General features: G+C 46.5%; 1 protein-coding gene across 17 annotated transcripts in view; it reads right to left on the minus strand.

Annotated features, from left to right (window-relative positions):
* Positions 1-8,102: 8,102 nt before the first annotated feature.
* HTR2C (5-hydroxytryptamine receptor 2C) overlaps positions 8,103-27,110 on the minus strand; it is a 435,377-nt gene continuing 416,369 nt past the window's right edge. For 16 of the 17 annotated variants that reach the window (XM_043522556.1, XM_043522552.1, XM_043522553.1 and 13 more), the window contains 2 exons: positions 24,984-25,184; positions 9,777-12,244 (listed from right to left, as the gene is read on the minus strand). In XM_043522556.1, coding sequence (XP_043378491.1) covers positions 11,412-12,244; positions 24,984-25,184 — 1,034 coding nt within the window. In that variant the 3' untranslated portion in view covers positions 9,777-11,411. Of the gene's footprint in view, positions 12,245-24,983; positions 25,185-27,110 lie in introns of all 17 variants that reach the window. The other variant, XM_037908975.2, reaches the window with a different exon arrangement.

Genomic DNA, 27,110 nt, shown 5'->3' on the forward strand with positions numbered 1-27,110 from the left:
ACCTGCTAAGAACAAGAATGGGGACGACTGTGTGTAACACTGCCAGCTGGGGACACCTGCCATAACGCTATTTTAAGTTTTCCAAAGTGCCCATCAACCTAATACCACAATACTAAGTTCCCCATCTGTAATTGTCCGTCATTCACTAGGATTGGCCCTGTACATCTTTCTGATGACACCATATCTGTTGAAACCCCCAACTATGCTTTTGTCTTCTGTCCCCTTTACTTCTCTCCCATCATTGTCCTTTCCATGATCTATGCGAAAAGATGCATCTGCTCTGCTCTGATGTAACCACCACAATCAACCCCATCGTCAGGCATCTCTACTGGAGCCCCCTTCATTTCAGGATCTGGTTTAAAATGGTTTTAGACTTTCTCCAGCTCATCTATTGATTCTTTCTCTTTCCTGCCCTCTCCAATCTCCCCTCACTCCTCCCACTCAGCTGCATCTGTCTCCTTTCTGTTCCTCTCCACAACTGAGCCAGTGCTGGTCTGAGCACTTTCTCTGGCCACCTCCGTGAACTTTCCCGGCGCTCTCTGAAACATGACCATCTCTTTTTATAACCTTCCCTCTCGCTTTTGGCCATGCTGCTTATCTCCTCTCTTTGCAGTGGGACACTTTCCACATGTGCATCAGACACCATTTAGCCATCACTGTTTTCTGTCGTTTGCTGCAGTTTCACTCTGGGATTTAATCCTGTGAAGCATTGGCAGATGCTAGACCCAGTAGCTCTTCAGGCCTGGGTGGAACGGTGCTGCACTACATGGGGTGGGACGGCAGCCCCCGAGAGGCCACCTCTCACCCGTAGGCCACAGTTGAGATGAGAGTGCGAGCTGGAGATCTCTCAGTATACACGGGACAGGGTTGCGGGGCAGGCATTTGTTGGGAGGGGCCCTGCCTTGTGCTACCACAGCCTGGATTTATCATCCTCCAGGAATGCTGCGTTCCCTGGGTTTTGGGGAGTGCTGAGGGATTCTGGGGCATGTTTCAGGGCAGTGTGTTTTATATTATTGTATACTGTGTACTTCAATTTCTGGGATGGGCTCATTGGGGGAGATTTTCAGAAGTGCCGAAGAGATTTAGACATCTCAATGGTGCTGTTGGAGATCCCACCCCAATGTGGGCCAGGACGGGTGGCTGGAGGGATTCATTTGAAAGGCAAAATAAAAATAAAATAAAAACAGCTTGAGATAATTTCATTTCATCTCCCCCAGACACAGTTACATGTATTTAAAGAACTAACACAACAGAATGTACTTCACTGGAATTCACACAAGGAAAGGGCAAACTAGAATAATAATTAGCAACACAGTTTCCTAGAGAAAGGTTTATGTTTCAAGGTTAAAACCTATAAACAGGCCAGTCCTTCACCACATCCATGAATAGCTTAGAGTCACAGTCATTCTGTGAGCATTAAAGACCAATTTATCTGCCTTGAACTGGAGAGCAAGGACCTGATGGAACATATGCCAGACAAACATAAAACATCGAAAGCCTGGGTAAAAGCGTCTTCGTTATATGTATCTACTTTTACCAGCATCATTCTGCTTCCAAAGAGCTGACATCATCTGCCTGGCTGGAGAGTTCTGCCAGCATTTCAGGGATGTGTTCTCTGCTGCTCTACCTACTGTATGTGCGAAAATTGCTTCTTCACAAATATTAAGGCCTTGCATCTGCCCTTGGATCCACATCATCTCACGCTGAGTGACTGTGACACAGGAACGCTTCTGTCAGTCCCAACAAATGCACCGAGCCCGCAGAGTAAAGGGTCACCAATTGCTTGGCTTTCTTCAGGAGCTGGCTCAGTGTAAATGAACAAGGAGAAGGTTTCGGGGGTGACAGACGTCAGTCCCAGTCCTGCCCCTGGCATCCCACTGCCGTCGATGCAAGTCCACGTACAGAGCTTGGGTTGCGGCACTTGAAGTGCATTTACATTGGTAAAGGGTTGCTGTTTACCGCGCTTGCTCTATTGCATTTGCTTTTCTCCTGCTCAACAGGCCCCAGGTGCTTTTGCCGTGGCGAAGGGACATACATGAGTGCAGTAATTCTATTATCATTACGAGCACTCCGATGCCGTGATAATGGGGGCCACACAAAGCCCCAAGAGATTAAATAGGACAAACCAGTTGTTTAACCAGCCTCCTGACAGCTTTCTCTTTCTGGCAGTTCCTGTACACACACGACCGGTTTGTCCTCTCATAGTCCTCAGCTGCTCTCCTACACGTGCATCCACCGGCTTTGCTAATGACAGACTACTGGCTTAACAGAGTGAAGAATCAGGGTCTGTATCATTACCTGGATGTAAACCAACACAGTCCAGTGTACCTAATACTCATTTTGGGGTTACACCCATTAATAAATCAATCTTCAAGAATGGACAGGAGAAAGAAGGGGCCACATTCAGCAGTGAGGTAAATCCCAGGAAAAACTTCCTAGCTGTAAAACCAGTAGGACAATGGAACAGATGCCTGGAGGGTTGTGAAAGCTTCTTCACTGGAAGCTTGTAAAATCCAGTCTGGGAAGTTGTGGAAGCTTCTTCACTGGAAGTTTGTAAAATCCAGTCTGGGGGGTTGTGGAAGCTTTTTCACTGGAAGTTTTCAAAAGGAGGCTGGATAACCCCATCTTGGATGGTTCCGACATGACACAAATCCTGCATCTTGGCAGACTAGATGACCCTTGTGGTCCCTTCTAACCTGGTGGCTCTATGATTCTGTATTACATGGCAGGTGAATGTTTGTCATAAAACAGGTGTTTGAGTTCCAGGTTTTCTCAAAAACCATTTTATGGCATCCAAATTGTACGAATCTCATGGATAGAATGTGCGTCCCCAAGACAGATGGCCAGAGATCTTTCTGCTCTGAATTTACACTTCCCTTCTCCCTAGGAAACACTGTGATGTGTGATGAAATGTGCGACAAGGAGAAACATGCAGAAGATATGGCAACACGTTCCCAACGAAATGCTTCAGCGGAGCTCTCTGGCAGTGAGCTGGTGCTGATGCCTTTGATTAAAATCTTAGTTGCCTATGAATGGAATCTTTAACAACCCTCCAGTTTTGCTCGGTGTTAAATTCTCCAGTAAGAAGTGGAGTTAAATATTTAAGTAGAGAAATCTGAACATAAATTTAAAATACTTCTATAAAGTAAGCTTAAACAAATCCAAACCAGGAATTATTCTAACAGGAGTTAGGTGACAGATTGCCTTCTGAGAGACATTTTAAATAGTTCAAACCATCCACAAAGAGGTTCTATAAAAGCCAATTGAATAATTAGGCTGTATTTTACTCAAATAGTAATCCAGTTTAGCTGTGACCTAATTACCATTTGACACAGGCAAAGGTTCAGAACAGGAGATTTAATTTAATCCTCTGTGATATTGTATGATTGCTCCGTTTGATAGCATTCCCTTCCTCAAGGTCCCTAATGAAAATAAGTGTCTGTAGGCCAGCAGCCCCGTGTTACAGCGGTAGCAAAACAGCAGACATTGTCCCATTAACTTACTGATAACGTTTTATTTAAATACCAAGAGTGCTTTATGTACTTGGAAAAGGGAAGCTAAGCACCATCCGTAGGAGAGGGAATGACTCACCCGTTACTGCTCTTCATTTCAATCACCCCAAATTTCGCTTCTCTCCATTGCACACGGTAATTTTTCACCGTCAGCACCAGCCCAGCGCAATTAGAGTTTCTGCAGTCCTGTCACTGGGCATCTATCTGCTTCTTCACACACCTAAAGTCCTTCGAAAAGCTGGCCCTTGGTCGCTCGCCATTTGGAGCTGGTTTCCTGTTGAAGAGTTTGGTTCTTCGAGCAGACCGCACCTCAGCAGCATCCGGCAGAATGTCACAATCGTTACACGGTACCCCGACTGCTGTAGAGAAATGAACTAAAACAATTCCGAGCTTGCGCACTACCGCAGCGCAGCCAGACTCCAGTGACTTCTGCAAACTCTCTCAGTGCTGCCTGCACTAGGAACCTGGTGTTAGCCGATGGCCAGGGATGTTTGGTGAGGTGCCAGCTATGCCCGTTTATACCATCCGTGACTTTAACCGCTAGGACGCACTGTCCCTTCGCGGCGGGCAGCCCGGGCTAGGCTGACGGATGCCCCAAGGTCCTAACCACCCGTGACTTTAACTGCTAGAGCTCAGAGCTCCTTCGCAGCGGGCAGTCAACACTGACTGACAGGTGCCCCAATGGCAGCACTAAGAGCCTCTCCACACCCGTGACTTTAACTGCTAGAGCTCAGAGCTCCTTCCGCAGCGGGCAGTCAGGATTGACTGACAGGCGCCCCAAGAGTTTGCCCCGTGGAGGCGGCACAACTCAACGCTAGGCTCTTCGTACTCTCACCTAATGGCCAGGCTTTATAGCCAAAACGGCTGAGGTTCTTTAATTGTGTTGGCTGCTTTACAGTAAACCAGAGAAACAAGTCAGGCTTATGCACAATGGTTACCAAAATTTATTAAACTAGATTCTAATCATGTGGTTACAAAATTGCTAGTGCCTACTTATTTAAATGTAGAGATGTTACACACACAAACAAGTTACAAAACTGAAGCCACAATCCCAAAGAAAAGAAAACAAAGTATAGAGCTCTATTTCAAAATATGTGTACACTAAAGATAGGAGATCAGGTGTGGGTGCTTCTTACCCTCCTTGCATCTCTCGATTCCAGCGGTGCCAAGCCAGGATCGGTCACTCAATTCCGCGGAAAGACAAATAAGGGACAAGGCTTAGGGACCCTCTTAGCTGCAGAAGCCTTGGGAGGCTGTCACTTATCTGACCAGCAGATAGATAGTGAAAAGCACTCAAAAATCATGGTGCTGTAGGTCCCATACTTATACCTCTGTACTCCTTTATTCTCTTTCTCCTTTCTTATGCCAAATTGGGGCTGGTCTGTCTGGGCGACGCCAGCTCTCGCAAGAGTAGTTCACACTTGCAAGGGAGAAACAATAAGTTTCGACTACTGGACACTTCTTTTATCAGGGTAAATATTTTCCCACCTAGGATGTTGGTGTGTGTGCATCACGCTATTTAGTAGGGGCTAAGAGCCATGTCTGTCACAGCGCCTCTGTCTGCTGTGAGCCTAATCGTTGTATATGTTCCCAGAGGCACATTGTCACAGCACACCTGTGCTTCTCACAGCTTCAAAGGCTGTGCTGGAATTTATGTTGAGTGCCCTGTTGTTTTGGCTCCCGTGTGTTTCCAGCAATGCTGGTCTGAGGGGGGGCTGGCTGTCTGGCTACACCTGGGTGCAGCCAGACACAGTGTAACTGCAATGTGCAGACAAGGGCTAACCCTGTCCTGCTCAGCACGTGCTCGGAATCCATGTTTGCTTTGGAAATGGCCAGGGCCCAGCGGCTGCTCTAAGTTACAGTGGGGCGAGTGTGAAACCCGCCAGGGAACCGTACTCACTAATAACAGACTGATTCAAGCGTTACCATGTCACCCTTTAATATCAATTATGGCCTTCATGAGGAATGTGTGTTTACATGACTTGTAATACTTTCCAGGTGCCTTCTGGCAGATCTCTACCGCTACCTGGAGCCCCAGTTCCATGGGAGTTTTAACTAGTGATGGAGCAGGGCATAAGTCAGCAGGTGACATGACAATGTTGTTTCCACCATCCCAAGGAGGCAAAGTTTTTCAGGACGGTAGGTGCAGCATGATGTTAGTGCTCAGAACATGGGTGTCTAATCTGTGCACATACCTGGTTGTGCTACAGTACCCACCTCCTCAAAAGTCACACACAATCGCTCATCTGAGGCCCCTGCTCAGCCCAGTCAGAGCCACCATGTGATCCCTGTGCAGCCAATAGGAAGTGATGCAATTATTGATGGGGTGACGTCTGTCAGGAGGAGAAAACCGCCTCAGGCACCGGGAGGGCTTCCATGTGGCTGAAAACATCGTAATACTTCGAAGTGTCAATCATGGCATCAGAATCAGAACTGTAGGACTGGAAGGGACCTCGAGAGGTCATCTAGCCCAGTCCCCTGCACTCAAGGCAGGACTAAGGATTATCTAGACCATCCCTGACAGGTGTTTGTCCAACCTGCTCTTAAAAATCCCCAATGATGGAGATTCCACCACCTCCCGAGGCAATTTATTCCAGTGCTTAACCACTCTGACAGTTAGGAAGCTTTTCCTAATGTCCAACCTAAACCACCCTTCCTGCAATTTAAGCCCATTGCTTCTTGTCCTATCCTCAGAGGTTAAGAAAAACAATTTTTCTCCTGCCTCCTTGTAACAACCTTTTATGTACTTGAAAACTGTTACCATGTCCCCTCTCAGTCTTCTCTTTTCCAGACTAAACCAACCCAGTTTTTTTTCAATCTTCCCTCATAGGTCATGTTTTCTAGGCCTTTAATAATTTTTGTTGCTTTTCTCCAGACTTTCTCCAATTTGTCCACATCCTTCCTGAAATGTGGCGCCCAGAACTGGACACAATACTCCAGTTCAGGCCTATTCAGTGCAGAAGAATTATGTCTCATGTCTTGCTTACAACACTCCTGGCTAATACAGCCCAGAATGATGTTTGCTTTTTTTGCAACAGTGTTACACTGTTGACTCATATTTAGCTTGTGGTCCACTGTGACCTCCAGATCCCTTTCCACAGCACTCCTTCCTAGGCAGTCATTTCCCATTTTGTACGTGTGCAACTGATTGTTCCTTCCTACGTGGAGTACGTGGCATTTTTCCTCATTGAATTTTATCTTATTTACTTCAGACCATTTCTCCAGGTTGATGCAATGAAAAATCTCTGTGGTAAATGCTACAACGACATGCATAAGCTCCTGCTGGTCAAGCTGCCTCTTACTGTTTTCAGAAAGGAACAATAGTCAGATGAGGTTCTTGGTGTTTTACTATGTACCTGGTGTTGCAGTGATCAGGGGCAGCCCGGGCAGGGGAAATTTTTCTGCAGGGGTGGCAAGAGACATTTACATCTTCACCCTGGGACAGTCGCTGCTCTTGGCACGTCAATGGGTGATGATTTTGGTTATAAAGCGTTTTGTCTAGGGGCTAGTCAATGTAAAGCACCCCTCGGTAGCTCTCACAGAAAGGATCTTTCTATAAAGGAGGGCCTGCTTGCCGTGTCATTTCTTTTCTTTAGAATACAATGGGGCTGAGTAACTGCTCCTCTCTTGTGTGAATCAACATTTGTATGACCTGGTCCTGAGCCCCCAAAGCATTAAACATTTGGGACCCAACGAGAAGGTAACATGAATTCTGAGCACCATACAGTGCCCCGCTCGGAATAAGCATTCGTGGGATCTAGTCAGAGCATTTAATAACCTTGCGTAAGTGCAATGACTGGCACCAGATAACTCGTGGGCACGTCTCCACGGGAGTGGGAGATGTCATTGCCACCTCATAGACATGCCAGTACTAGCCCTGCTCAAGCTAGCATGGCTGTGTCTACCCAAGCCGGAAATTGTCCTTCCAGCGCCAGTGTAGCTGGACCCTGCGTGTAAGGCTCTGTGTAAAACACTGGCATCTTTTGGCAGCCCAGGACAGCAGTGAAGGGACACAGACCCATGGAGCAGAATGGCGGGTTGGCGGCATTAAGGGAATTTCTGTCTTAACGGGGCTAGCCTCTTTTCTTGTACCAGTGGTACAGCTGAACAGTATGGCTTGTGTGAGAAGTGGACTTATTGGTTCCCATTTAGACGATTCCAACGTGAAAGCTGCAGGCTGAAGCTTGTCTCACAACAGCGTGCAGGCAAGGCCCCAGGAAGACTGTCCCCAAAGTCTTCTGAAACCTAACCCATGAAACTTCCATTGCAGCGTCACACCATCTGATCTCAAAGAGAAGGCTGCATCTCGCCCGTCTGCTTTGGAAAACGAGAGCTGCTAAGGTCCGTGGGTTTATTCCCCATTAACACTGCCAAGGAACGGTGGCTGTTTTACCATAACAACCAAGTAAGTGTTGGCTTAAGTTACCATGCCACAGCCATAGGAAGGGAAGACAAACAGTCAATGCGTTCTGCGGACATTCGTTTTCTTGGGTAGGGCACATTTTAATCAGGGATGGGTAGAGGAGAGAAGAAAACAAAGTGAATATTTTCTTGTCAAAAGACCATGAAAATAATGAAATAAGAATTATTAAACCAACAAAGTTTCTTTAATAAATTAATAGCAGCATCACAAAACCCTTGGGGTGAATGACCAGAAAGAAGTCGGGAGGTGACAGCATTCAAGCATTCACAGAAATGTTCCCATCTGCTGGCAGGGAGGGAATGGGGGGGTCCTAAGGCTGTCCTCTCGTACGTTCATCTGAACAGGTAAGATACATCCAAATGTTTCAGCTAAGTAACAATGGTCACCGGCGGTACAAGTCTCAGGGTGAAAGGCTCTTTTTTTAAACATTTATAAAAGTAGTGTAGCGTCTATATTCACTTCTCAGTATTTACATCCAAATACAGGAGGTTCCCTTTGTATCATAACTACTGTACTTGCACGAACAGGATGGAAGGTTCCTAATCAAGAATGATCCCTGCATGTGGCCTCTGCTAAATACTAGGATGCCATGACATATGAACTGTTTATACATGTGCTATAAGCTAGTATCATTCAACTTATTGCTAGTACTTTTAAAGTCTGTGGTTGCTTTTTAAAAAATCTAGAGAGAGATTTATTTTTGGAAAAGATGTGCTGTGAATTCGCCCTGCAAAAATACTCAACAAAAGGAAAGAAACCAGTTCTGATCTCCTCCAGCACTTGCAGTATTTCAAACCTGAGCTAGAGAAAAGGGCAGCCACCTGAGGAGGGAAGTGGTGTCATTGTCCAGTCCCTCTTCTACCAGCTACCGTGCCATTGTAGAAATACAAATGGACGCATGAGCGAGCGAGACACACCCAACATTCAGGCCAGTGTCTGTGTGGCTGCAGAATGCCTGCTGCATGCTGCCTTCCTGCAGAGCATGAGCTAGAGTCACCACCGTGGCACTCTGGTCCGATGCCAATGTCGCTCCGCTGACGGCAGTGGAAGAACTGCAGATCTACAGTGACATGAATGGGCGGAGAATCCGGCCCGGGGACTTCGGTGGGATTGCACCAGAGCCAAACTGGAGTAATGCCGAGGTGGTTCAAGCTGTGGAACCCTGTAAGGGCCACGCTGCAATAACGGCCGTCAAGTGCAATTCAACAGTGTAACCCCTTCCCTAAAGCAACAGCTCCATTCTGCGCTTCCTTTGTGGTTCCAGTTGGTGCCTATGAATCTGACAAGCTTATAGTAAAACATTAGTCAAATGCAACTCATCCTTGACATGCATCAACCTTGCTATTCTCGGGCTTTTCATAAGCAGAGACTGCCGGTCACGCCAAAGGCACCTACTTTACAGGGATGTTGTCACGTTTGTTAATTAGTTAATGAAGGTATAAGCCGCTAAAGCAGGGGTGGGCAAACTTTTTGGCCCGAGGGCCACTTCTGGGTGGGGAAAATGCATGCAGGGCCACGAATGTAGGGCTGGGGCAGGGGGTTGGGGTGCAGGAGGGAGTGTGGGAGGGGGTGTGGTGAGCAGGAAGGGGACCTGCCCTGCCTGCCCTGGCCCTGCACCGCTCCCGGAAGCAGCCGGCACCACGTCCCTGCGGCCCCCGGGGAGGCGGGGGAGAGACAGAGGGCTCCGGGCGCTGACCTTGCCTGTGGGTACCTCCCCTGAAGCTCCCATTGGCTGCGGTTCCCCATTCCCGGCCAATGGGAGCTGCGGGGGGCGGCGCCTGCAGGCGAGAGCAGTGCGCAGAGCCCTCTGCCCCCGATCCCCCAGGGGCCGCAGAGACGTGGTGCCAGCCACTTCCAGGAGTGGCGTGGGGTGGTGACAGTCCTGTGGGCCGGATCCAAAGCCCTGAGGGGCCGGATCCAGCCCATAGTTTGCCCACCCCTGCACTAAAGGCTAGCTCTGGCATGATGCAGAGTTCGGAGCAAGGGGTGGCGCATTAATTGCATCACCCCAAGCAGCACTGTGCTCCAGGCCCTCACCCGAGTCACGGTTCCTCGCCTACTTCCTCGTAAGTCCTGGGGCCAGTTGCTTACCGTTGGTTTATACCAAGTGGGCTGGTGCGCTTAGCCCATTCCTGGGATGGAACAAGCAATGGCCTTGCTTACTCTGATGCAGCTGGGCTCACGGTGCTAGGAAGGTTCTTTCGCCCTTGGGGAGGCTCACAGTCCAAGGCATAAGGAAACAGCAGCCCTCCCAACACAAGCACGAAGTCTGGGTTGCGGTGGCAGGGTGTGCAGAAGAAAGCAATGCTGTCTCCAGAACTGGGACACTGCCAGTCTCAGGCTGCCGAGAAAACTAACATGTGAATGAGCAAGGAAATGTGAGACTGGTGAGAGCAAGAAGCTAGGAAAGATGAAACTGAGAGCTCTAATGAAACCAAAGCCCGCTTCCTGAGGTAAAGCAAATGACCTGAGTCCAATGAATCCACTCAAAGCAAACAACCTGACCCAGCAGCAAGCGAAGGACAGTAGGCTGATCTAGCAGCTATAAATAATAGACTTTGCTTGCAACCCCTCCCTGCACTAGTGTGGCGTAAAAGCTCTGAACAGAAGCTAACAGTTGCTTCAGAGCCAGACACTGAGCCAAACTCCGTTCACCTTTCTCATGTGAGCCACCACATTGGAGTCCATCAGACAACACGCATGAGAAAGCAGATCAGAGCCTGGCGCACTTTGAGCTCTGCATCTGGTTATTTTTAGGGTTCAGGGTAGAGCCAGAGACACTCTGTTTACAAAGAAAGGGTCAAGAGAGTTTGATGGTTTTAACGCTGCCTTTCTAAACCAGTACAAGATTTCAGGATCCCAGGATCAAATGATCCTGAAAGGCCAGGACTGCAGAATCGAAGTGGGAAATCAGAACTGAACACAGCGCTCCAGTGTGAAAGGTGGGGCATTGCCCCACTATGTCACCCAGCCCGACCCCCATGCGACCAGTCTGGTTAGCCAACTGTTCCATTGCGATACTGCTACGCTTTAGCTGAGGGATCCCTTCCAGGATGCTGGTAAGATTTGGTGTTGCACTGTTGCATGGCACATAACATGGGCGAGGATTTAAAGTATATATTTACCGTCAACTTAAAAAAGTTTTCCTTGATCTATAACTATGAATGGGCCACTCTGGACTCCAGCAAATGCCACCTGAGTAAGTATTCAGCATTTTTGTTCATACGCTGGAAGAAAATGTCAGCATTTTGTCCATGATGTAAGCAAAATACCAGATATTTTTGATCTAGTAGCAACAGTAAATATAGAACCTTAAACCTCACTGCAGTGTATGTATGATTTAAAGCACTGGGCTGGAAAGCTGAATTTTTTAAAAAAAAGCTTTGTTCAGGATGCAGTATTTACATTGTTCTTTGAGTGACACATACGTTTTTACACAGGTATATTTCAGCTGCAGAGCCACGGGTGTGACTCGATTACACACAGCTCACCCTTTCGCTTACAACATTGCAGCTGTTTATCGACAGCTCTGAAGTCCCCGGTTGCATTTCTAAGCCCTCCTCCATTTCATCCAACTCCATGCTGTTGAGTTCATTGCCGTTTCGGTAGCTATTTAAAGTAAGGTCTTTCCTGTACGAAGCTGTGGAAGCGACATTCAGACACTGGTTTTGTTGCAGTGTCGATTTTTTACTGGGCTTGTATTGGCAGCAGATGTAGTTGGCAAAAGCCCTGCGGTAGGTTTTATTGAAGAGCGTGTACACCAGGGGGTTAATCCCAGAACAAATGTAACCAACCCAAACAAACACATCCATGAGTTCACCCAGGAGGCTCTCATCACAGGCTTCCTTGCAAAGAACGGACATGATGTTAGTGATGAAAAATGGACACCACAGGATAAGAAACAAAAAGAAGACGATGCCCAGGACCTTGGAGGCTCTGCGCTCGTTGTTGATAGACTGCATGGTCCCTTTCCGAAAGAGCACAGCTTCCTTATTTACGGGAGAGTTCAAGTGGGAGGCCGCCTCGTGGTTCTGGAGCATCGAGATGTTCTCTGTGTTGTTTTCTTTTTTGAGGCAGTTCATGCTGCTCCTTCGCTGCTTGGGCACCTCGCCGTACATGAAGACCGTCGCTTGCTTCTGCAGCACCTGGACCGTCAGGCAGTATGAGATCACCATGATGATGAGCGGGATAAAGAATGCCACAAAGGACCCAATAAGGACAAAGTTCTCATCATTCAGAACGCAGCTCCCATTCACAAACACCCTGGAGTCATCCTGCAATCCTATGACTGGGATGGGCAGGGATATCCCTAGAAAAGAGAGAGTGAAAGCAGACTGTTACTAAAGCATACAAGGACTCCGGAGAGCGTGTAAATGATTCGTGTCTCTCACACACCGCATTTCACCCAGTGCCTAGAGCTGTTCCAAAGAGAAGTCAGGTTTCAGAGTAGCAGCTGTGTTAGTCTGCATCCGCAAAAAGAAAAGGAGGACTTGTGGCACCTTAGAGACTAACACATTTATTTGAGGATAAGCTTTCGTGAGCTACAGCTCACGTCAGTATCCCCAGGAGGAACAAGAACACCTGTTGTAACGCTCATGCCCACTGGGTGGCAGCACGGCCCCAGGGACAAAGACCTGCGTCTTGGCACATGGTGCAGGCATACTGGACTCCACGCCGATGCCCTGCAACGAATCACCTCCCCAGGGTTTCAGTGTAACTCCATTCCCGGGCTCTTATTTCTCATGTTAATTCCGACCCGCAGACGCTGTCGTGGCTGTAGACAAGGTGACTATTTACGACACCAATGAGCTTTGCTATACATGGGCTGGCACCCAGGTTTGGGGAAGACGTTGCGATCACAAGTGTAGGGCCGACACTCTGAATTTCTGAGGCACAGCCGCCAGGCCTGTGTGGCCAAACCGTGAACCAATAGTGCAATGACTGAGAGAGAAAACCAGCCCCTTTCTTCCTAGCGCTCTGGGGGAAGCACATGCTATTTTCTGGTCTCATCCTGGAAGGAGCTGACCTCAGTGGTAGCCGTGGGTGCTCAGCACCTCTCAGGATCAAGCTTCTCGTCTGTATTTGTTAGGGGAGGGCAACGACACCTATAAATGCTTCACATACCTAACGCTTGTTCTTCATTGTCCTGAGCTACATCTCCATGATCCAGCTCTCTCTCTCTGCAGACTGCCAAAGTGCACATCCAGGCTCTCGTCATCTCATGTCTTCACCAATTTAATCGCCTCCTCTCTCACCTTAACTATGACAACCTTAATCCTCTCAAGTCCATTTAACACCCTGCTACTAAAAAACAACTCCTTAGCTTCTTGGTTCAGTTGCTTAACAATTACTGGGCAGCCCTTCCACACGTGAGTAATCCAAATGAAATCAATGGAGTTATATCGGAATAAAACTGGGATAGTGCATGTCCGAATAGATTTTTTGCTACAAGTTGTTAGTAAGAAACAAGCCCACTGTATTCAGAAAATAACAAGGGGTCAAATTCAAGCATGGTGCAACTTCACTGAGTTCAGTGGAGTTCCACCAGGGTTGGATTTAGCCCACAGTGATTAGATGAACATTCAGGGTGTCATGAGCACATAAACAGGCAATGCTTTTGTATATTATGGAACCCAAGTCCCTTCTCAGTCACACTGCCATGAATCAGGAATATATTTATATCCTGTATTTATATTTTAAGTCAAAGCAGATAGCTCTGTGGAAAAATAACAACTGCAGTCCTATTTTCATATCGATAACTGCAAGAGAAAAATGTTTGTGAAAAAAGTTTTAAAGAATTCTTCTTGGGAAATGCTGGTCCCCTGAAGACTGATTGTTTGGCAAACAGGATGGGTCAGGCAGACCTGTTGCACTTCTAAAAACACTGTTTGTAACTTTCACATCTAAGAAAATTAACTGAAACATACCTAAATTATGATGGCTGACGTGTATATTCTACTCTGGATGCATCTGATCAGAGTCCTATTCCTTAATAAAAGGTGAATATTTAATTCTGTGATGCAGCAAAACCTGTTGTTGCAGGAACCATTTGACGGCAGGGAAAGGAAAAATCTCTGTTCTGAGGAGGGGAAAGGAAATGATTTAGGAACTAGTGCCAGTGTCACACTTGATTTCAGAGCTTGAGATGTCCAGGGTCAGAAGTGAGTCAGATTTTAAAGCCAGAAGGGACCATTATCTCATCTAGTCTGACCACCTGTGTAACACAGGCCATTAAATGTCACCTGCTTACCCCTGTACTGAGCTTAGTGTCTGATTAAAACATGTCTTCCAGAAAGGGAGCCTGTCTTCATCTGAAAGTATCAAGAGATGGAGAGGCCACCACGTCCCTGGGGAGTTTGTTCCAATGGTTAATCACCACCATTGTTAAACATTTGTTCCCAGTTTGTAATTTGAAATTCTCTGGCTTCAGCTTCCAGCCAGGTGTTCGTGTTCTGCCTTTCTCTGCTAGACTAAAGAGCCCTTTAGTACCCAGCATCTTCTCCCCAGGAAGATACCGAAACACTTTACATCACCTTTCAGTCTTCCTTTCGATAGGTTAATCAGATTAAGCTCTTTAAGTCTCTCACTGTCAGGCATCTTCTCCAGCCCTCGAATCACTTCTGTGATTCTTTTCTGCTCGCTCTTCAGTTTTTCAACATCCTTTTTCAGATGTGGGCACCGGACCTGGACTCAGTGTTCCAGGATCGGTCTCACCAGTGCCATGAACAGAGGTAAAATCACCTCCCTGCTGTGACTCCCTATTCCCCTCTGTATACAACCCACCCCCAGCATCACCCTGGGAACTCATGTTCAGTCCACTATGACCCCATCATCCATCCCAGAGTCCCTGCTTTCCAGGATACAGTCCCTCATTCTGAGGGATGGCCTGAGTTCTTTGTTCCTAGATGTAGAACTTTGCATGGGACTATATTAAAACACACCGGGTATTAGTCGGCCCTGCTTGCCAAGCGATCCAGATTGCTCTGACTGACTGCCCCGTCCTCATCATTGTTTACCACAACTCCGCCAGTTTCTGTTTCATCCGAACATTTTATTTCATATTTCGTTCCAGATTACTGCTGAAAATGTTGAATAGCGTCAGGCCTAGTACTGATCCCTGCAGAACCCCACTAGAAACACCCCCATTTGAGGATGATTCCTCATGGACAACAACTTTTTGAAATCTGTCAGTTAGCCGGTTCTAAATCCATTTCACACGCGCTCTCTTGATACTCCGCAGTGGTCAGAGATGGCGGATGATTCAGAAAGCTTGGGATTATGACAGATTCCAATTTCTAGGAGGGCACTTAATTCACTGACCTTGAAGAAGAAAGGTTAGAAAAGCACAATGCACACGACAACTGCAGCATGGAGAACATCGGTGCTTTCCAAAGACTGACAGCAAAGAGATCTTTAGAAGTTGACTAAAATATGCAAATATTTCCGCATAAATTCCTTGCTTTAATCAAACCTTGCTGTCCTGGTTTCGAGGCTTTACAGGGGTGCTCCTCTCTCCCCGTCTGTCTCAAGCCCCAGTACTGCAGCACTTTTACTGTGTAGCAGAGGCAGATCCTTTGACTCACGGATGCTGTGGATGCGAGTGGGCAGGAGAACGCTCGCCATCAGATCTCTGATACGGGAGTGCACTTGGCTAGTCTCTAGGAGTGTGTTACGGAGTGACAGGACAGCAGGTTTCTATTAGGGAGTGGGTGAAACCGTTCAGTTAAGATAAGAAACACCCTGTATCCCACACATTGCCCCATTATTCACAGATAACCTCTGTCGGGCTGTAAGAGTCTTCATCCCCAAACAGTCCTCCCTCCAGCCTGTGGTGCCATTGAGCTACTCGGTTGTCTCCTTGGGAGAAACATCCAGCTCCTGGATGGTGGTTAGACCAGCTAGCCCTGCATTGTCAGGCACAATTCTGATCTCATTCAGTCTTTGTGTACCAGTGCTTGACTGGAGCTATTCCTCATTCACAACCCAAGGACTGAGATCAGGATGAGGGCCAGAGGCATATTTTCGAGGGCACCTAGATGGGCCACTCTTGCAACGCCTGTTCTGTAGCACAGTCAGGGGCCACCTCTAAAATCTGCTCCTTACTCAGGACTCATCTTCTGGGAGTGGTTAAGTGACATCCTCCTTCTCCTCTATTTCATCTTCCTCCCTTTCTCCTGACTGCAGCCATCCTCTCCATCACCCATCTTTGCAAACTGAGGGCTGTCTTTGGCTGCCTTTCTCTCCCCCATCCATGGCATGGCCAGCAGAACACACATGGAAACCGTGTGTTACTTAGCTGAGCTGTGACCACAGGAACAGAACTTATGAGGGCAAGACTGGGACTTGTCCTGAGTCGTCTCCCTGCCTTGCCCATCACAGACAGAGGAGAGAAGCCATAGGAGGTTGCTACTCCCCAACCTGCACAGGGCCCTGACTCCACCCCTTGGCAGGCCACCTACTGCAGAGGGAGCCAATCTGCTGCATGTATAGACCAGGAGCAGATTACTTCCCCCTGCAAGTGCTTTATAAATTACACTGATTTTCACATGACTTGTGTGACTTAATGTACTTTAACTGTTTGCATTACGGTATTCACTGGATAACAACTAAAGAGAGACACTATTGGAGAAGGAAAGCACAGCTTACTACCAGGAATGTAATGATGTTGAGTCCCAAACTAGCCAAGATGAGAGAGGTCTACAGCTGGTTATGCTTATGACAGCTCAATTCTTTCACTCCCCAGTCAGCTGGTCTGTCAGACAATAGCCACAGAACCTTCTTCTGAGCCTTTCACCTATGATCCAGAGTAGAATCAGCGGACATCCTTACTGAAGGACAGTCGGTCTGATTCAATTTGAGCTTACAAAGGGATGGTCTTAATTCTGTGGAGCCTTTTCCAGCTAACTCCAATGACCCCAGTCTGACCTACTTGACAGCAATTTTCCTAAAGGTACACTCGTAACACAGCATTCTCCCCAAATCTGACAAAATGTACAAGTTTACTAAGAACCCTTTGTGGCTCTTCAAGGGAGGGTCCATCTTGTTGTTCTGTGTTTATACAGTGCTTAGCACAATGGGGTGCTGGGTCCGTGATTGGGGCCCAAAGGCACTATAGCAATGCAAAAAAATAACTATTATATAGTAGACTTCAAGGCAGCCTTTTCCTTTCCTGGAGCTGACTGGCATGCAACAGATCACACAATTTCCAACCAGCCCACTACTGGGGTGCTCAGTGCATCATTAGCCAAGTGGTCTCTGAGTGGGAAGTCTCATTTCAGAGCGGCACACAGTGGCAAGACCAGTGGGATAGTCTTCCTGCACCCCCTGCTTTCAGATTTTTGCATCTTCTCTTTGGCACAGGGAGAGCAGGAGGAAAGGGAGACAGAGCAAGACCCTTTGGACAACACATTCAATTACAGTTGTTGTCTTAATGCCTGTTTCTTGTCATCTTTTAAGGTGTTCTCAAGCCAGCAGCTCAATTCTCTGAATGTTGCTGATGCCGTAGCGGTCGCAGAGGGCAGGCGCTCCTCACAGCATAGTCTCAATTTATAAAACAACAGCACAAGTGACCTCAAACACATCTTTGTAAAATATTTTATTATTTGATCCAGAGATAGTCTTGTAAAAAATGCCCAAATGTACATCTACCATTGAAAATGTGACAGTCTCTCACTGTGAGCAGACAACAAAACCCAACCGAGTCAAAAGCAATTTTGGATTGGGTATTCTTTGAAAAGATCTGTTCCAGGAATAATGATCTGGAGGCATATCTCTGTCCTGTGCTATACAGGAGCTCAAACTAGATGATCACAATGGTCCCTTGGGGCCTTGGAATCTATGAGCACTAACGAAGTTTTTTTGCCATTTAATTTCCTCGTGTTTTGAACCGAAAGAAAACGTGTTGGTTGGAGCTAGTGGTCATTGTAGCAGTGGTAGCTAGCATGGAAGTGGAGCGGCCTACTGATCCTGGCCCTATACCCGTCTCCTCCACACAGCCCCACCAACCGGCCTTGTCCCTCCCAGTCTGGCCATCCTCCCAGCTGGCCCCACAGTACTGTTCTGTCCAGACTTCTCCCCACCCCATGTTGCCAGGGGAGGGAGGGCAGGGACGTGTCCTGGATGTGCCTATGTGGCAGTGTACCCAGGTTTCCAACTGGACCCAGCCTTGAAACCCAGCTATCCCCCCAGGCATGACGAGAGAACCCAAAGACTCTTCTTAGAGCCACCACACGTTTCTGAAAAGGAGCTGTATTCTGTGTGCTGCTTGGCCCCTCCCATCTCTCCTTCCCAAAGCACGCTCAGCAAGGGCCGAAGTGGGGATAATCCCAGCTGAATGAGATGGAGATGAACACAGCCTGAAACCGCAGTCTGCGCCATTCAGTGTCAGTGCGTGTTCCCGTCCTCCCTCCCCAGAGCTGGAGAGCCTGCGATATGCCACGAGCATGCCCATTCTGCACTGCTCACCCAGATCCTGTACACGTGGGTTGGGGGTGGGGTAGGGAGATTGACAAGCCCCCCCCCACATTTCCCAGCTCAAGTAAGAGAGGTCAAGGAGTAGGGGATTTCAACCCCCATAGATGAGCTGGGGCCCCCCAGATCATGGCACATATGTGGGAGGGGAACATAGGGCTGACTGGTGCCTCTACCCCTATTTCCCCCAGCCCCCTCATCGCTCACCCTCATGTCTACCTGCCCTGTGTCCCCCATTCCCCCAGCTGGCCCCCCAAACCTCTCTCTTACCACCCATCCCCGCTTCTCCCTCTCCCTGCACTACCCCCAACCCCTCTCCAGACTTCCACCACCAATCATCTCCACTCCAGCTAGCATTGGCATGTGTAATTTATTTTCTTTTTAAAAATCCTTTCAGTGCCTTCTGAATAGTCTGCTGTTCTCAGACTCCATTTCTCCAAACTAAAGTACCTCCTTGGACAGAGGTAGATTGGAGCAACACACCTCCCTTGTCGACATTCAGATTTCTGCTCTGGGTGGGATATGAACTCACAGTGCCTCTGTGGGACTCAAATTCAATGACCAGAACAGTCTCTCAGAGCTGCACAACTGTGAATTTTAGCTGCTTTTCAACACGTGTGGTCTCTCTCTCTGCATATGCACTGTGTAATCCAGGAGGTCCATGAGCCCCAGAAATTCTTGCTAGTGTGCCTACGGAGGAGTAAACGCTTCTTCAAATAACGTTGCAATCTGATTTCCCCCAAAGGCTAGTGGGTGGCATGCGCTCTGCTGGGGTGACTCTCATTCTTTTGAGACCCTGGTTTGGTGATCTCAGCCCTGGTTTGATCTCTAGCTGTATGCAAAAATGCATTTCCAAAAGGTCAACTTTTCAGAAATCTGGGTTTTTCCTGGGGGGGGGGGGGGCAAGATCTCAGGAACCCCCTGTTGAAACAGCCCCAAATTTGGATCACTGACCAAACCCTGCACCTCCAAGAGGCGCACAAACTTTCAAGACTATCTAAGTAACTGTGCAGACTTCAGCGCACTTAGAAGAGTCAAGCTTTAAACAGAAAGCCTGTCTGTAGCAGAGCAATAACAGATAAGAGAGACAAAGGCTGGGAGAAAGGCAATATCTGTTTTTCACAGATAGGCAACTAAGGCACAGAAATAAACCACTTATGCAAGGTCACACAAAGGATCTGTAACCAATGCAGGAACTGAACCCTGATCTCCTGAGTCCCACTCCAGTATGACAACCGCAAGCCCAGCCCTACTCCCCAAGCAAAAGTGGAGAGTAGCACAGCGTCAGAGACACCTGGCAGTGCTAATGCCTCCTCCATGATCTCTTAGGGCCCCAAAGAAGAGCTCCGTCATTTCAGGCTGAGGAGCACATCAATCTGCTTTCACATCACTGTCACCTCTTTTCTGTGCACCACGTTTGTTATTTTCATGAATTACATCTTACTTTGGTTTTCTGCAGACACAAGGTTTCCTGTCTTGTTAGAATTCCTGGGTCACTGGGTGCCAATCAGCTGAAGACAAGTGGCTATCATTAAGGAGCGGGTCTGTGAGAGGATTTAATGAACAACCAAGACATGGTGAGGGTGACGTCTTTTTTTTAATTGGCCAGTGTATTAGAGCAGAGCTCCTTTTAGGATGACATTCTGAACCTGTATCTGCTTTTCAGTCCTTGACTCAAATATTCTGCTATCTTTGGGCCAGATCTTAAGCTGGGATATGTCTGCTTAGCCTCACGTTAGACAATGGAGCTATGCTCAGCTACAGCAGCTGAGGAACAAGTCCTGTATGTGCAGAAGTCCCATGAAGGTCTCCATTAGCAGTCAGTATTACAGAATATTGGAGACAAGAGACTGCCGGAGGCCACATTTTCAGCTGGTGCAAATTGATGAAGCTCTAATGACTTTAATGGAGATGCACCGATTTGTGTCAATTATGTGCTAATTGGGCCTACAAATTTACTCTAATTATGAGCTGAACTGTAAAAAGTATGTGAAAGTTCCTGAGATGTTACACTAACTGATAATAACAAATATTGATGGGAAAAGGCACAAAAGGGAGACAGACAGACTAAATTTGTCTTAACAAAAAGGCCTCCAGGACCATGTTAAGATCAGGCTTGATGGACAAGAAAATGTGGGTCTGGAAATCAGTGAACCAAAATTGGGGTGTTGGAAAGTAGGCCTAAATGGTGAACAAAATAACAAGGGAATGGGCTATTCCACCTATCACCCCCTTGTGGGGCCCTTACAGAAAGAGACTTTGAGGGTAAAATATGGAATAAGAGACGGAGGCTACTGGAGTAAGTGTCACCATCCTGGCTGCCACCGGCACTTCCTCCTGGAACCCTGGGCCTTCTTGTCAGCCTGATCCTGAGAAATGTCCTGACCAGACTGGGCCAGAGAGGGGGGCCCCTACCAGGTTAAGCTGAATCCCAAACACCACCTGGGATGAAATGGAGACTTAATAACAACAGTTCCAGCCAATCTCAACTACCTTCTTCTCATCTCCCAACAGCACAGCTATCACCATCAAAGAGCCTGTCGGACAAGGAGTGGGGGTTCCTTGCCAGAGCTCTCTTCAGTTAAAGGGTAAGGAAATGAGGGGTGGTGTGGAAAGGAAAGCCTCATTCAATGCTTTACATTTCAAAGGCTTTCACAGTATTTTCTTCTTTTCTGTATCTGTAATAAAAGGTTGAAAGGATTTGTAATGGTGTGTTTGCCGTGGTGCTAAGCAGGCTGAGCTCTCTGCATGCCAAACCTCATTTAACACTGTTTAATGTTGGAAAGCGAATGGGTGATGTAAACACCTTGGGCCCATTTATTCCGTCTAAATTAACACAACAGCTCTCACCTGGCATGGGAAGCTGAGCAAAGACTTTTGGCCACAGTGAGGGTCAAACAGATATTTCTTGTCCATAGTCATTGTCACGACAGAAATAACAGTACAGCTTTCCCCCAGATCTGGGGTGTATGCGAGCGCCCTGTACGAGCTTTCATTAATATGCAGTCACTTCACTTTGTCAGTAATACTAGGGTTATGCCTCCCACAGAAGGAGCATTTCTAGGCAGGATTGTGCAGGAGATTTTCTGCTTTTGAGAGGTGAAATGTACCTGTTTAGCCCTTGCTTTGATACTGACAGCTCTGGTGTTTGTTAATGACCCTCTTGTCTCCAAATCATGAGCCACATCCAGGAACAGCCTACCCTGATTAAAAGGGTTGGGTAAAGGCCCAGTAACACATTTAGACTTCCCATCTGTCATCCTGCTCGTTAGCCATATTTTTGCCAGATTTTTCCTTGTAACGTGTCCTCAGCTCTGTTTGCTAACTTAGGGCTCAAGTATGAAAACAGATTCATGTGTGTGCAGCATCCCAGAGGAGTAACTAGGACTCTGCAGGGCATGAAGCGTCCATATGAGCTGTTTCCATGATCCAGCTATCCCTACCATAAAGAATTCCTTCCTGAGAAAGTTATTAAAGACACTTCATGGCATAAATTCAAAGCAAATCCAAGTAACGCGAACTTACTCTAAAAGCATGAAACATGTGAAAATATGAAGGGCAAATATATGAAGTTCAACTAGCCTGCCCTTTACTTTTATGTGTAACCTGGTCTTATGAGCTGGAAAATTTCTGAATAAAGAATACAATTGCCTTTAACCCTTGGGGCCCCATTCTGCCAGTGTTACCCAGATCGAGTAGGACCCTACTCCATGATTAATCCTACTGAGATCAATAGGGCTTTGATGTGCTACCTAGAGGCCTACAAGATGACTTCATTGGAACAACTTGCAGAGTAAAGTTCTACTCAGCATGAGTAAGGATGGAAGGCTCAGGCCCTCAAGAGGAGACAATTATAAAATACAGTGGAATGTCGCTTAAGGTGAGATAAGCATGTACTTACCTGTTCCTTAAGATGTAATTTTTCATATTGCTATAAATAAATCTCAGTGATAAAAAAGATGCAACACGAAGACAGTTAACTGTGGGTATGAAATCTTTTTTAAAGGTGAATGCTTTATTGCATAGATGAACAGGATACCGATCTAAAGCCTAAAGCATAACATAGTGTGTGAATCACGGAGACGGATCTTGTTTTAACATAGTCCATGTCACACCACAGCCATATTTGACTACACACTTGACTGTGTTTTGTTTTTCTTTAGTTATTTGTTACGTTTTCAATCCACAGAAGCTTTGCTTGGCAAGGGATCATCTGTGAACATCATGGTTTTTTACCATTTCAAATTAATATTACATCAACAAGACATGTGGAGGTCTGCGGCTCATTAAGACGTAATGTCAGGATGCCAAAGAGAAGTCACAGCTGCTACCTGCTATGCAGAATGTGTGCAGGAGGTGCCAATTACTTTGTTCTCATGCAGTGCAAGAGACCTCAGTTGTCCTTATGCCAGCCTGAAATGGTGTTGCGCGAACAGGCAGGTTGAGAGATTGCCAGCAAGGCAAGCCGTTTAACGAAGCTTCTTCCGAAACTGGAATGAGGGATGGATAAAGAAGAACAGCACTGAGTCTTAACTGGAACAGAGCAAAGGGGTGACTTGTTGTTTTGTTGCTATTATTAATATGCTGGGTTAGTGAAGCTAGAGAAACAGGAAAACTCGTACCTGCCAAGAGGCTGGATGATCTTCCACAGCAAGAAGGCCTGCTGTTTCACTACAGGATCAGGGAGCCGCAACTGGCCTCCTGTGGCTGCCAGTGTCCACTACGTCTGAGTAGCTTTGACGTAATGGAGAACAGGGCCGCCGGGAGAATTCCCACAAACCCACACTGCTGGGGGTCGTGCTCACTCTCACAGACAGCTCTGCTGGCGCCAATAAGTAAGGTAACAAACAAGAAAACTCAAACTGCATTTCTGTTATCATTCAGTGTGATCAGGACAAAGGACAATAAGTGCAGTGAGTGTGAAGTTGGATTTAAGGGAGTATTGGTCTAACACAAAATAACATTGCTGATGTGAAAGTCTGTAATACACTGAGTTTTGGGATCCTAACATTGGCTCAAATCCTGAAGTTCTCTTTCAATTTTGTCTCAGTCCTTACTGAAGGGGAAAACTTCATTGACCTATACAAGGACATGATCAGGCCTCAAATTTTGAGAATTGAAAAGCTCAATGTATTCTTGCAGCAGTGTGTAAATTCACTTCAGGATTCCAATAGGCAAGTTCTTTTTGAATAATATTCCCTTGTTTGTGCTTTTTCCCACCTCGCAGCAACAGGACAACATAATGTATTTAGAGCTTTTCTGCATCCTGCTCATGTTCTACATACAACTGCAAGTGAGATGCTTCTCTGTACTAAAATCAACTGGAAAAATGTGGCACGACTCTGGCATACAGCCACTGAGTGAGAACAGGGAGCTGGCAGACACCAGAAAGAAATTCCATAAGTAACGAGGTAAAATAAGATACTGAAAACAGTACACATCTCGAGAAAGTAATTTTTCCCTTCAAAAAGGAACTGCTTTGTGTCTCACCCTATCAAAGGCAAGAGGTTTGGGGAATTAGACTGTGAATGAAAACTGTCAGCATCCCACCAACTACAGAAGAAGGAAATGGGCCAGCTCTTCACCCTACATAAAGAGTGGTAATGTATATTTTCTTTCTGTATAATGTGGTAGTAATCTTTGACTGAGAATCTTTGATTAAACAATTCCATTTGAGCCTGTTATTTGACAACCTTGAATCATTATTATAAATTATAAATTCAAACATGCAACATCATTATCTGTAGATTCATGGCCAGCACTTACAAAGTGGCCTCTACAGCACTGTATGTCGTCATCGTCATTCCAGTGAAGGACAGCTCATTGTAGAGGGGTACCTGATAAGTGAGACCTTGGAGGAGTTCAAGAACCAAGATACAGTATACATTTTTCTGGCAGCGCACAGCTTAAAGACACAAGCACATTATGGGTGTAACGTGGGGGGGTGGGGGGGAGGGGAGAAAGGAGTTCCAGTCACATTTGGAATCTTGCCCCAATTGCTGTTTATATGAGCAAGACAATATAGCAGAGCAGAGAAAGCCGTCCTACAATTCTTCTTGCCACAAATTCCTCTTTCCTACAAAACACTGAAACATTTTAATATTTCTTCCCAAAACTAACCCCCCTCCACTTGGAATCTGAACTCCTGCCATTGGGTACTCACCTTGCTATTATTTCCTCCTTATTGTATCAGGGGGTTTCTTTTACTGAAGGGGGGTCCTCTCTTTGTAGTGGGCGGTTTTACTTTCAGATTCTTTAATGTCCTTTTCCTTCCTCATCTGCTTTCTTTGGGTTTTATAGCCCCTTTTGTTTGTTATGTCTGTTTATGGTGTTCACTGGCATACTGGTACATATATGGTGCAGTGATGCTTGACCATCAAAAGCAGTGCTGTTCTCAGATAGCATTGCTTAGTATGGTCACTAGCCAATCAGAACAAAAGATTTCTACTTCCCATTCATTACATTTACTCATGCAGCCCAGGTAAATGTGCAACCTCTTAAAAATCCTAATTGAAAAGAGGTGTAACCAAGTTAGTTACTCAATAAGACACAGTGGGAGCGTGAGCCACATTGCTTACCTATCGATATGGTCCAAACTGCAGCAATTTTCATAATAGCCTTGGTGCGGGAATTGAAGCGGCTGTGCTCAATTGGATTGCGTATTGCTACATACCGATCAAGAGAGATGGCACAGAGATGCATGATAGATGCAGTTGAAAAGAGCACATCTAGGGAAATCCATACAGGACACAACTGTTTAGGCAAAGGCCAAGCAGAATCTGAAACACAGAGAAGAGAAATGAAAGGAAAAGGAGAAGAAAATGATTTGGGAAGCTAGGTCATCATTTACAATCAAATTGGTTTGGTATTTTAAGCCAATGACATACTTTTAAGGGGCGCATGAATGTGGATGACAGAGAAACCACCTCCAACGTCTACATCTACTCAGTCCCTAGCTCAAGATGTCCAGCAAATTCTCAGCATTTCCCAGTTATATATTTTCTGTGACTTACGTTATTGTTCACTAAACACAACAGAATCCTGACCATGCTGAACTGTTGAGTTGGGAATGCCTTTGGGTCCCCAGCTTAATTCCACATTCCCCTGGTCTTTCATAAACCTAATGGCTCTTCACTCCGCTTGAGACCAGAGAGTGCCACTCCCAACTGGGACTCGTACCAATACATATTTCCTTCAAGCTTTCTCTTCAAAGGGTGTAAGGTAGCTTTTCCATAAGCTGACTGGTAACGCTAGCGCTGAATTCAGCTTTAAACGTGCTTCCCAGCTTGGGCTGTTGCAGTACCTGAATAATACTTACCTGCCTTACAGCGGGGCGTTTGCCGAGGGGTTTGAAGCTGTAAAGTGCTAAGTATTATGATTTACAAAAGTGAATACACTAGCAACCTGAACTGAGCAGATAGGTTCGTCTGACTGCTGTTGGCACATGGCTAATAGGGGTGTCTAAGCTATTAATCAATTCACTAAGTAGTGAAGTACAGGCTGAGAATAAAGCTGCCCCAGAAGGATCCGTAGAGGGCATTGCGATTTAAATCAAGGCTGGGAGAAATTGATTTTTGTAGGATACTCTGCATGTGTTAATGCCCAGAATGGATTGTAACAGATCAATGACTCGTCCTGCCAACCTCTGTGCTTTCATCTCACCTATCAAAACAATTGAATCAATAGTGTCTACAGCTGCTGCAAACATGAGAGGTGACTAATAAGATTTGAATAATAAGGTATTCCTCCATCAACAGCAAGTAGTTCATTATTCAGAACACTGATATTTCAGGCAATTTGCACACTGACCTGTTCTATATCTCAGCCAGGGAGGATTAAATATATCAGCTATAGAATCAACTCTTCATTAAGAGTGATGCTACATCCTACCTACCCCACGGCCTCCCATTAATGGAAAACCAGGAAGGTTGGTCAGAACCTCACTGAAACCTTTTTTAAATGGGTAACGAAGCAGAACAGAGCCTGGAGTTTCCTCACACTTAATGGAATCTGAAATGAATTGAACCAAATTAAATGATTTAAAATTGGCAAAGTGAAGATCAGGAACAACTACCAAGAGAACGTTTCAGAGGGAAAAAAGATACATTAGCCCCATTGTACAAGTGGGAGAACTGAGGGACAGACTAGCTGAGTAGCTGGACAAAAGCCATGCAGTGAGGCTCCAATTCTGGGAGTTACTTAAGCACATGTCTAATTTTCAGCATGTACGCGTAGCCCCATTGAAGTAAGTGAAATTTCTCAGATGCTTAAGTACAATCCTGAATCAGAGCCAAAATTGGTGACTAAGCTGGGACAGAACTCAGGAAACCTGACTCCAGGCCAACCCTCCTCCTCCTCGCTGGATACTAGCCCCGTTAATATAACGTTCCATGTACTTGTGGTATCATTCACTGGGACCTAACCTAGGCCAAAGGCTCTGATTGATATAACCTCCCGTCTTTCTGGAGACCACCACTGTCCTCGCTCAGCTCATTGTATGCCTGTTTCCCATCCCCAGGGAGACCCACACCACTTTTGGTTCAGACACCACTCCAGGAAACAAACAGTAGGGGGTGCTGCGACAGCAGAAAGTGCACACATTTATCTTTCCCGTCTAGTGTTTGTAATTGGTCGTGTGTCCGCCTTTCCCTGGGGATCAGAGGCCTGTGTTCATTCTCACCCCCGGGGAAGATCCTGGCTGCCCG

This window comes from Chelonia mydas, chromosome 9 (assembly GCF_015237465.2).
Source record: "Chelonia mydas isolate rCheMyd1 chromosome 9, rCheMyd1.pri.v2, whole genome shotgun sequence".
NCBI classification, from domain to species: domain Eukaryota; kingdom Metazoa; phylum Chordata; order Testudines; family Cheloniidae; genus Chelonia; species Chelonia mydas.